This window comes from Stegodyphus dumicola, chromosome 2 (genome assembly GCF_044657685.1).
Source record: "Stegodyphus dumicola isolate Sdum_Otavi_A_Nest chromosome 2, ASM4465768v1".
Taxonomy (NCBI): domain Eukaryota; kingdom Metazoa; phylum Arthropoda; class Arachnida; order Araneae; family Eresidae; genus Stegodyphus; species Stegodyphus dumicola.
The window spans coordinates 252,174,174-252,186,657 of NC_140769.1; the positions used below are offsets into that span (position 1 = coordinate 252,174,174).

Consider the following 12,484-nt stretch of genomic DNA (forward strand, 5'->3'; position numbering starts at 1 on the left):
ACTGCAGAACACCATGCATTTTTAGAACTTTAATTTGGTGAATAAATTCATTTGGTTACGTACATATGATTAGTATTTAAAATGGAAAAAATTAACTTCAAAATAGAAAAAAAAATTTTTTTGTTTATATTACTCTTGAACTTCATAAGGAATCAATGGTAAATAAATGATTAACGTCTGTACACTTACTTTTATGATTTAGTAACTTGCTTTCAATAGATTATTTAATAACATTTTATTCCAGATTATGTATACTTCAATTACACACTACTGTATATAAAAACCACCTCCATATATTGTAACTATGTATTGCAGTTATCCCATACATTTTCTTTTTTCTTTTTTTGATAGAAATTTTGTTCTATTCCCATGGTTTGTAATAGTAATTTTCAAACATTCTACAATAAACAGACTTAACTTTTTTTTTTTTTTTTTTTTAACTAAGTCTGTTAATATGTTCCTTGTGAGTTAACTGTAATATCGTCCATACCATAAATTATCTGTATAATAAACATGACTGATAGCTTGTATTTCATTAAATACACTGCTGACTAGAAAAGCAGTTCCAGCTGTTACAGTAAGCAGTATATTTAGTGCATAATTCTGACATATTTTCCTGAAGATTTATAACATGTTAATTAAAACCCATAACAATCTAACAACATAGAAGTTCTAGTATTTCTTCAGCTTTGCTTATTACCAATGGAAAAGTAATATGCTATCACTTCAGAAAAGATATCTACAATCAAAGGCTTTCAATGGCTAGAAAATACATATGAATATTTTCTGAAAACAGATGATGATACTTAAATATTACTGATTCTATCAGACAAAATAAGTTAATTTATTATAAAGATAATAAATTAGTATTGGTATAGAAAGATATCTGTGAACTATAATAAACCCATGTCATATTCTTATTTAAACTGTACATTTATAAATTTAAAAACCATTATTTAATAGCTTTGCAGACCATATTATTTATATGGAAAGTCAGTTACAGATTATTATTTAATCAAGTATTCAGATGAGCTCTAGTATTGTCATTAAATTTCAAAATATATTTTAACAAAGTTCTTGAATTCTTGCATGAAGATGCACCTTTAAAAGTTCCGTAACAACACAAAAGCTTGGTGGGAGGCAGGTTTATGCAGACTTTTCTGATATTATTGCAACCTACGACTAAGCTTCTATTATGATACTATACAAATCTAATGCACCAATTTCACACATATGCATTTTAGTTATAAGAGTACACAGAGGAAGCATAGGCGTACACAGACATGACTGGCATATTTAGGATTGCAATAATTTTAAAGCTAGCAGCTTTTTGCATGGATTGGCAATTACCATCAATGGCCACACTGACCTTCATTTCTTCTCAGGAAAGAATGTAACAGCTTTAAGGTATCAGAAAAAGAATTTCGTTGCTTATATTTGTCCATTTCTTGAACCAATGGATCCTGATTCAATTTTATTGGATAATTATGTTCATCCGTTTGAAGTTGTCTTGACACTCCAACACCTAAAGAGAGAAACCATGAGCCATTTGGATTGGTCAGTCACATCACCTGACCTAGATTTTAATAAACATGGTTGGGATACAGTGGAGATAGATCATCACTCTCAGTATGCAACTCATTACCATGGAACTTTAAGCATTCCTTTTAAGTTGGAAATGCATTTTACATTATTTAATACCTGATTTTCATATATACAACATTGTTTTTAAACCTGTAACAAATGCAATATTTTAATGCTAATTCAACTGCTTTTACAATTACTGACCAACTTTTTCTCTCCATGTCTAATGTGATCCTCATATGGCTTCTGGTTCTTAAATAATATGAAACATTTTCATCCCTGTTCAATATTAAGAAATTTGCATTCTAATTTCATGTTATGCTACCAGAAGTTCTCAATTAAGATTATTTTGATAATTATTAAATTAAAAAGAAGAAATTTCATTTTAATGATTGATAAAAATGCCACTCTATCGAAAAGTGTTCTGATAATATATATTCAATTTTAGCTTTTTTTTTAATATCAATGAAATAAAAAAATAAACTCAAGAAATGCACCAAAATTTATATACTATTTTTCACAGAAATGGTACCGTAAAACTATATATATATATAATTATCAATTTTGCCTCACAAAAATTTATCAATTTTCTTTAAAAACTTGAGGGAGAGAGGAAGAAGCTGTGCATCTAAATTCGGCTCTTTGGGGGGCTGTTACAATAAACTGTCAGTACCAGTCATTCATAAATATTTCAGACAGAATAAATGGAAATTTATAGGGCTGAAAATTTGTTAATAAGGCATGAACTGTTATCTCCATCAAAACCCAGTTCTATCTTACCATCCCAAAAGAACTGAATGATATCTTGAAAGATTTGCATTTATTATAATGCCAAGTTAAATATGGTTGGGAACTGCAAAACTAAAATTTACTTGATAAAGTCTTTGAAGTATCTGCTTTTTATAACCAATAAAAGAGTTTATGCATCTTCTTTATTACAAACGGTTATTTAATTTATTGTAGGATTAGGTTAATGTCCGCTTTAGATTATCAGCATAATTAAATAACAGGCATCTTTTCAAATTATCCTAAAGGATTATACTACTCAATAATGACAGTTACTACATATTACACTCAGCAAATGAAGAAGTTATATGCAATTATGAAGATTCTACTGAAGGAAACCAGCTGTTCAGAACAAAATCACTTCATTTATGAAATGAATAATAATTACTGGAGCAAAAATAATAATTACTTTCTGCTTGGTAAATAGTTAGACTAAATAAAATATTTCTGCTTCCTCAGCATGTGGCACACTAAGGATACAAATGAATAATTGCTAAGCAGTAATTAAAGTACTTTCAAGAAGAGGAAGTCTTATGAATTTTTATATTTGTGAAATAATTTTCTTTTAAACACTTATCAAGATCTTGCTTTGAAAATTTTATGTATAATAATGTTCTCAAAGTCAGATAAATATATATAGAATATGCATCGCCTAATAACTGAAGAAAAGTATTAAGCAAGATGGGAAAATATTTCACTTAAGAAAGTCCTTAAGTATTTTTAATCAATAAAAATTAATTTGCTATACTTTTAAATACATAAAACTTAAAAATGTTCCAGCCAAAAATAAGTTAATGAATGGCACAAAAAAATTTCTTCAAAATACATGTAAACAGCATACAACATGTAAGAGCATGTCATTATAACATGTGAGTGTGTGTGTGTGTGTTTATAGGATAAAAAAAGTACATAAAATTCTAACTGTAATTTTCAATAGTCACTTAACACTCCACTTTAATTTGGTTATTTACTCTATCTGCCCTAAAGATAGTAACTGTTTATAATAAATCTATCTAAATTGCATCATTTCCAAATTAATGCATGTCATACATCCTACATCCCTGCTGCTTGCTTGCTTCCAGCTATTCCAGCTAATATGTCATGACTCATGTCTCTATTTCATCAATTGTAATGTTATAATCATAACATAAAAATCCACAAATGTGATCGAGAATGGATGCAGACAGCATTCATAATGATATATAAATCAGAATATGTGTACTAACAGTTGTTTTGTTCAGAAATAAAATATGTTAAATTGTAATTAACTGAAATCATGCAATTACTCATTCTACGTGCCATTCTCATTTACAGCCTAAATCATAACTGAAATTACCTGTGTCTTCTCTAAACCTAAATTATTACGCATGCATATATATATATATATATATATATATATATATAGACTAGTGATAAAATATTTTAATAAATTATCATTTACAGAATTATGCAAATTAAACTGTAAAGTATGCTTGAATATTTTGTTTCATATTTCATTCACACTGAACACTGAATGAGCAGATAAATTTAGAATTAATAATAAATAAATAGTTAAATAATACAGCCATATAATTATAAAGCAAGATAATGTTTTTAAAATACAGGAAATAACATAGTTTAAAATACAAGTTGGACAAGTTTTCAAAATAAACAGTATGAGGATAAAGCACAATAAAATATTTAAAAAATTTTTTTATAATGATCCAAAAGAAGTTAAGTTTCTTCTCCAGTTTATAAGCAAAACTGGAAAATTTACTAGCTATATGCTTAATTTTATGCAACTGTCAAGAAAAAGATCACATTCAGAAAAAGAAAAAAAAACTCAAGTATTTTCTTGTCTGATAAGAATTAATTTTACATTGTTAATTAAACTAATTCTAAATTAATTTATTAAAATTAGTTTAACTAATTGTTAACATTAATTTTTTATGCTTAATTTTTTCAATTCTTATTATTTCTATTCTTTTAAGTGAATTTAATTTTTTTAAATTCCCTTGATTTTTGAAGGATGAAAAGGCATTATTCAGCTTATGCCTTATTCAGTTTACATGTGTGATACTGCCAAGTGAAATTTATGAGAATTAAAATATAAAAAATGCAATTTGTAAGTTCAGTATATTTTGCCATGAAAAGAAAGCATTGACATACATTCTTACTGCAGTGCAATGATACAGAATTTTTATATCTTATACTATATTGAAAAAAAGCAATTTGCATTGTCTTATTTTGTATATGAAACATTTTTTAAACATCCTATTTTAACAATTCCAATCAATAATATATATGTATCTCATTTTGCTTCTCATAAATGTCTTTGAGAAATTCATCATTTCCCAGATATCTGTAGTAAAAAAAAAAAAATTAGAAAAATTTAGCTTGAAAAGCTTTAGTGTGCCGAAAATGAAACACTAACAAAAATAACTCAAAAGCATAAATATCAGTAACAAAGAATTTTAACGGACTTCCTGATAATAATCATCAGGAAATTTTTAGGTATGATTAAGCATATAAACAAAAAAGGAGTGCAAAGTATGGCATTCTGAAGTCCCCACCATTAGAAAAGGGCATAAAAAGTAGCAGGCATGCCAGCATATTTGGAGCCATGGATGGGCAAACACAGTATATTTCTCTGAGTTATAAGGCCACTGTATGATAATGAACATTCCTGGCATGCAGCATGTGTGTCATACAGAACTGACTATTGTTTGAGAATATGATGACACAGGCAAGTTCGACCACTACCAAGTACTTTGGAGTAATAAGTATGTTGTATGATTAGACAAATAGCATGTAAATCTCATATTATGGTATATGACAGAAACGACACAGAAGTATCACCTAACATGATTCAAACACAAATGGACAAGCATTTTATTTGGGAGTTTTTTACAAGGCAACACAACTCCTTAATAACTATTACTCAAAAATGTAAATTACTTAAAAATACAGCAATGAACAAAAGCAAAGGTGATTGTGACCCCATCACAAAAACCCTAAAAGCTACCATGAAAAAAAAATATGACATAATTTCAACGAATTCAGAATATTAATGTGATACACATACATACATGATTATATATATATATGTTGAGGGGTTAGTGAAAATATCAGAGCTCCGCGATGGGGTCGATATTGCCTTCCCGCAGGTTGATGAAAGTTTAAAGCAGGGCAATGATGATTAAGTGGTGAATAACTGAAAATGCACTGGTAACTGATTGGCATAATTAAAATCTTATTGATTAAAAAAAATAATTTAAAAAAAACTGACCGTTAATTTTTCGTCAACATAAATGTAATCCTTCCAATTCAGATCTTATTCAAAATACATGGCTACACGAAGTTTCGGAATTTTAAAGTCATCTGAGAAAAATAACCCAAAATAAAAGTTACCAAACCAACTTATTATTGTCTTTTCGCTTTTCTTACTTCATGGCAACAGGCTTCAGTGAAGTCAATAATTTGTTATGAAAAAAAGAAACAGGTTGAATATTTTTGAATGAGGTGATTTAAGAATTCAGTTAAGTAATTTTAAGTCAAATATTAAAAAAAACTGTATCAACACATTCCGCGTGACCATTACATTAATTATAACTGAACATTTTTGCAATAAGAATCTGTGATTTTGCTTCTGAAACTTGTTTATATTTATAAAACTAATAATAATAATAATAATAATACCAAAAAAAATAATACAAAAAACATAAATTTAATAAGCTATTTTTTCTAAAACCTTTATTTATATTCTTAGCCTAATTGTTATCTTTCAGTAGTTATGTGCAATTACTTGTATCATAATTATGCTGTATGTTACAAATTATAGAAAAAATCGGAAGGGGCTTGATGAAAAAAACAATTCTTTTAAAAGGGTTCAGGGCAACAAAACAGTTAGGAATCCCTGGCCTTCAACATCATGACACTTGGTTGCAGACAATGACATTCCACCTAACCCTTCAAGTGTTAGATTAGAACCTGAAGTATGCATATATAAAAGATGTTGAGATAAGGAACTGCTAGCAGGAAGAGAATGTGTTGTGGAATGTAAAGAATTTTGGGAAGTTGTCCAGCTAGTCCACAAATTATCCCCAATATCTTTACCAATAGGGTCTTAATAGAGATTTCTGATAAGAAAAAACTTCACACACATATTTTTGTTTAATGTGTTGTGTGTTTGTTAATGTCAATAATATTTTATATTATTTATTCTCATTAAACAAAACTATGTATATAACAGCAAAATATTTTTACATACATACATAAATATGTAAAAATATCTTCATAACAGCTAGGCTATCAGTATTCAAGGATGTTCTGTATTCAGTCATAATATCACTCAAATAATTAAATGTAGATCAAATGAAAGCAAGCTAAACACATTTAATCAGTTTTGTCAATACTGGGTATTTCTGTTTTTCAGCTTCTTTTAACCTGAATACTTCAGCCCCCAAGTTTACAATACTACACTCTTTTGAAAAAAAAAAAAAAAAATCGAAGCACCATGAAGGAAGTGGTTGTTTTTCATGAAACTGAATATGTGTATAGTTCAAACACAGATAATAAAATGATTAAAAAATAAAGGTCATAGTACCCGTTCATGGCTCACAATCACCCATTGAGTGTTCAAATTAGTTGTTGGTCAAAGCACATCTGGCGGCAATGCATGCTTGAATTCGTAGAGGTATGGAGTGTTAGAGGTTTCTAATGTCATCCTGCAATACATTCTGCCAGGCATTCATCAGGTTGCTCCAGATCTGCAATATTTTGTCATGCCCGAATCTGGCAGCCTACTATGTCACAGACATGTTCGATTGGTGAAAGGTCTGGTGACCTTGCTGGCCAAGGAAAAGTATCAACTGCATGGAGACAGTCCAGAGATATGTGAGTGGTACGTGGCTTGGCATTATCTTGTTGGAACATGGCCCCAGGATGATATGACATGAAGGGTAATGCAACCGGCCATAGAATGGTATCAACATATCGATGAACTGTTAAAGATGTACGGAGGATGAATAAAGATGACCTGTTGTCATAAGAAATAGCGCCCCACACCATCACACCAGAGGTTATGGCTGTATGCCATTGTAAAACAAAAGCTGATTGGGACCACTGGCCCCATCCTCTCCAAACACAAACATGGTGGTCATCTGCTTCAAGATTGAAGCAAGATTCATTGCTGAACACTATACAATGCCAGGCTGATGGCAGCCATGATGATCGGCTGCGACACTACTCCAGACATACTCTGCCGATGTTGTGGGGTCACAGGCAAACGTCTTAAAGGCCTCTGAGAGCATAACCCCACCTCAGACAAGTGCTGCGAGATGGTGGACGGTACCACGAGAGGTATAGACGTGTGTGTGTAGCATGTTGAATATTCGACAATGATACCATTGGGGTGATTCGGGCCTGGCGATCAATCATCCTATCTTGAACTCGCATTTGTAATCCTTGGCCTTCCAGAGCCTTTGTTTAAATGGCAATTTCCTTGTAGTAACCATTGTTGCCAACATCTTTGCATAGCAGAGTCTGTACACTGCAGGTGGCGACCTATTGCTCAGTATGACCATCCAGCTTCAAGCAACCCTAAAATGCAACCACGTTCGAAGTCGTTTAGTTCTCTGTAAGGTCTTCAATATCGTTGTAATGGCATCTTTAGTTGCTTCTTTACGGAATTACAATGGCCACAACAAAAAAAGATAAATTTTCCACCTCTGTTACTAGTTTTATACTTTGCAAATTGCGCAGTAGAAATGCACGCTATGATCGCAATTCCTGTTCTTTTGCCTTGAAACTTTGATCATTTGCATGTTTGATCAAGATGTTTTTGCATAACAAATTTCGTCAGGATCGCAAAAGTCCTTCTTGGTGCTTTGATTTTTTTGCAAAAGAATGTATATTTTTCTGCTGTCATAACAAACAAGTGCCTATCTGTTTGAGAGTTTCTGACTCCTTGGTCTAACAGCAATATTTTAATGTTCTGAAATGACATCTGTCAAATTATTTGCTAATTAATTTAAAACAATGAAAGTATTTTACCTTACAAAATAAGATCGATGCCTTGAAATTTGTCAGAAGCAAAGCCTTTTATGGACTCTTAGCATGTTTAATGCAGATTTTTGGATATAATCAACTCATTCTTAAATATACCTTTTTCAAAACACGTTTAAACTCCTTTCCTAATGAACTAATTTTTCCAGAATTTCCAACAATTTTTAAAACTTCTATCTACACCAGTAAAAATAATCACAGACATTATTCAAGATTGCATGCCCACACAACAACATGGTACATGCAATTCTGAAACATACAGTTTATGAAACATAACTGTTACTGAACATAGTTTCTCAGATAAGAAAACTTTGGATTTCAGAAAGTAAAAAAATCTGGAATTCCAGTTATATTCAGACCATAATCAAGCCTGCAAAATGTGGCATACTGTCACAGTTGGCATGCATTTGTCTGCATAAGTACACCAAATTCCAGAAGATGTGTTACATGGGACTCACTGATGACAGAATACCTAAGAGATACTTCATGCTTCCTCATTTATTTCTGAAAATACTGCAGGTACATGCACTACTTTATACTCCTTGCTTTGAGGCAGCTAGTGATCGTGAAATCTCATACTTTGTACCTTTGTTTTGTTCGTATGTTTGATCATCTTTGAAGATTTTATGGTGATTATTGTCAAGAAGTCCGATAGTTCCTTGTTAGAACTTTCACCTCAACTCTCCTGGTAATGAGATGAAATGCTACTGAGAGGTATAACATGGTATTTCACAATGGTCTTCTATAATTATGCAGAGGGTTTAGGTGAATTTATTGAGTCATGTGCTCCCTTTGTCAATAAAGTTAACTTTAATTCTCTTATTAGTTTTCTCCAAAATAAAATTTCCTTCAGTTAAAAACAAAATTATGAAGAGTATGTAGTCTTTGCAATACTACATTTATTTTATGATATTATTTAAAATTTATATCTAAAAATAATTTACTTTTGCAGGGGAACCAAATGCAAAGATGTGAAGATACTAACAACAAAAGAAAATAAATTTAAAAATGGTAGCAAAGTTCTGGTATAAATCGGCAAATTTAAGATTTTGTTGTAATATTTTACAGTACACAGAAGTTGTTCTAAGCCCATTATGAGAAATTTGCTAAATTCTAGAAATATTTAAGTAAATTTTTGCTATTAAAGTAACAAAGAAAAGTACCTATTAAAGTAATAAACATATGAAAGAATAAAAACTATAGTATAAAATGTTTTTTATAGAATATACAACTACATGTATATAACAATTTTAAAAAACAGTTTTCGGAATTAAATTTCCTACTTCTGTGTTCCCTCACTTTGATACATTCTACTAAATTTATATTAGGAAAGAATAAAATCAATATTTCTTTAGTAAATAAATATATACATATACATATATATATATATCTATCAAAATTATAATTTAAATTAATGGCAACCCCTTAATTCTCCTTCTCTATTCTAAAAATCATAATAACTCCACTGGACTGCATCATTTCAAGATTAATCTATGCCCTGTAGCTTGAGTAGCACTAATGACATAGTAATTGGAAACCTAAACTCTGAGAACTGAAACCTTTCTAACTCAAACCAAAACCTTATTCTTCATAAGCTTCCATTATTGGATAACTACGCACTTCAGTTTCTTTCTCTATGCTGCTTGGACATAATTTCACTCTCTTCCTATCACAACATTATAAAAAATGTAAATGTTCTTGAATATGCATGATTAAAGTGCCAAATGAATTGTGGCCACAAATGTCAATTGGAAATAAAAATGGAATTAAACCACCTTGACTACCAAGTTTCTTAGTAATTAGGAATTCAAGATTTCAGCATTCTAGAGAAACAGAATTGTTCTTCTTCAACATGGATCTACGTGCTTTACTATCAGTATTTCTGGGTTTTTATGTATCAGCATTCCTAAATCAACACTTCTCTGAAATTTTCTTTTATTATATATACATATATTCGATTTTAAATAAATTTTATATACTATAAACTGAACAAAAGCACCTAGTGACAATTTTAATCCACATATTTGAAACTGAGAAAACTTTCATATATTTACCTAGTATTTTTATTACTTGATAAGGGGAACCATTTCAGACAAATGTCATACAATGAAGTTTATATATGAAATATGCATCTATTCACAGAACTGTTTAAAAACATATTTGAAATTTGCTTACCAACAGAAACTGGAGTTGAAGAGAACTCTGAAATATAAGAACTACTAGGAACAAGGACACTTGTATGTCTACGTCTACAGTCTGTAATAATTAAATTTAATGAAATACAACATACAAATCATAAACAAAAAGTATAATGCAATGTGTCACAGCCAAAAAGTAAAGAAATCTCCAAAGAAAATGGAACAACAGTCTTTTCACATTAAAATATATGCCTCATTTAAATGTTTTTTAGTTCACAATATATTACAATACATTCCCAGTTTTTAATGTAAAAAATCCCTTAAACTATTCAAGAAAATACATTTTTCATAAGAATTTAGAAAAGAAATAATAAAATATGTAATATTTCTGATGGTGAATAGTGAGGGTTTATTTTTTATTTATTTATTTATTTATTTTTAATATGTGTATGTAGTTAAAGATTTGACAAATATTTCTAAACCAATGGAAACTTTAAAAAAATATAAAAAGTTACTTAGCTTTATTCAAAACATTTTTAATTATGCAGTTTAAATGGAAAAAGATATATTTCAGGTATTGACATCAAAGGGCCACGACTAGCAAATAAACATTAAGCCGGTAACTAGAAAATTTATCCTTTAAAAGCTTAGCTTTAACTTTAAAGCATCAGTACAGCATAATCTTAATAGTTATATGTCCTACAAAGGCTCAGAGGAAAACAAATATTTATTCATTAATTTAAGCATATAAATATTATAATACTCTTGTTCTAAAATACACCCAACACAAAAAAATTCTTCAAAATAAAGTTCATACTTTTTACTTAATTAAAATTACTTTGATCAGAAATATACCAATGAAAAATTTAAAATTATGTAAAAAAGCAACCTTCGAATGGCAAATATTTTCAATAAAACTCTCCCAATTTTGAGATGAGTCCCTCTTCTTCAGGAAGGGGCAAAAACTGTAAATGTCAAAGAAGCAACAACCATTTTATATGCAAAACAGTGAGAAGAGCAGAGCAAAAATGAGGATAATGTCATTTGCAATGGAAAATACTAATGAAATATAAATCTTACTGAATGTGAAAGGTTTCAACAAAATTCACTTCACCAACTAAAGAAGTTTTGTGAATAATTTTGCAGAACCAAAGTAAACATTCTGTTTAAGTGACCAGCTACAATCAGCTATCAAAGATTTATTTGTTTCCTCTTTTTGAGCAAAGCATTTGCACTCCTTGATCTAAAATTTTAATACTGTTTTAATATGGCTGATACACATTTACCCACATTTACAAGGTATGCTGTAAATTTCCAAAGAATTAAAATCAGAGATACGATGATTAAGAATCAAAAAATGAAGTTTACTGACAGATGAATAAACTGAAAGTTTAGCTTATGACAAATTTAAGCAATTTTGCTATTGAGAGAAAGATGAAATATTTAACAAAGTTTTTTATAGGTATTTCTAATAATCTGAATGTCTTTTATGATTGCAAGAAGAAAAATTTTAATTAAAAAGGCTTTTATCAATGATCATGGGAGAAAATCTTCTATCAATGGCAAACGATTTCAAATAATTGAGTTCCCAAGAAAGAAAATTTTGTGAAGAACAAAGAATGCATAACAGTAAAAAAGAAGCAATATTTTGTTTAGCAAGATGATATAGGGAAGGAAGCAAAAAGTACTGAAAGCTAATCCAATGAGGAAAATTAGAATTTTATGTAAAAGAAGGGAGTTACTTGATTTGGTTTCAAATGTGAACTGAAAGACTGGGTTGAATACATGACAAGTACAAGATTTATTAAATATCCTTAATTTGACCTCAAAATAGTGTATGTAATATCATTAAAACACATTAAATATTTCCATGTGACAGTAATAATTCTGGAAGAGTCCTTGCACAATTGTAATGAGAGAAAGTAATTCCT

The 12,484-nt window shown here is 29.7% G+C and overlaps 1 protein-coding gene across 9 annotated transcripts in view; it reads right to left on the bottom strand.

Moving 5' to 3' along the window:
• Positions 1-12,484, bottom strand: part of Orp8 (Oxysterol-binding protein-related protein 8) — a 298,051-nt gene that overhangs the window by 247,545 nt on the left and 38,022 nt on the right. For 6 of the 9 annotated variants that reach the window (XM_085812018.1, XM_085812020.1, XM_085812021.1 and 3 more), the window contains 2 exons: positions 10,591-10,671; positions 1,370-1,525 (listed from right to left, as the gene is read on the bottom strand). The exons of 1 other annotated variant lie outside the window; for it this stretch is intronic. In XM_085812018.1, the coding sequence (XP_085668144.1) occupies positions 1,370-1,525; positions 10,591-10,671 (237 nt within the window). The remainder of the gene's footprint in view (positions 1-1,369; positions 1,526-10,590; positions 10,672-12,484) is intronic. 2 more of the 9 variants (XM_085812025.1, XM_085812023.1) reach the window with 1 other exon arrangement.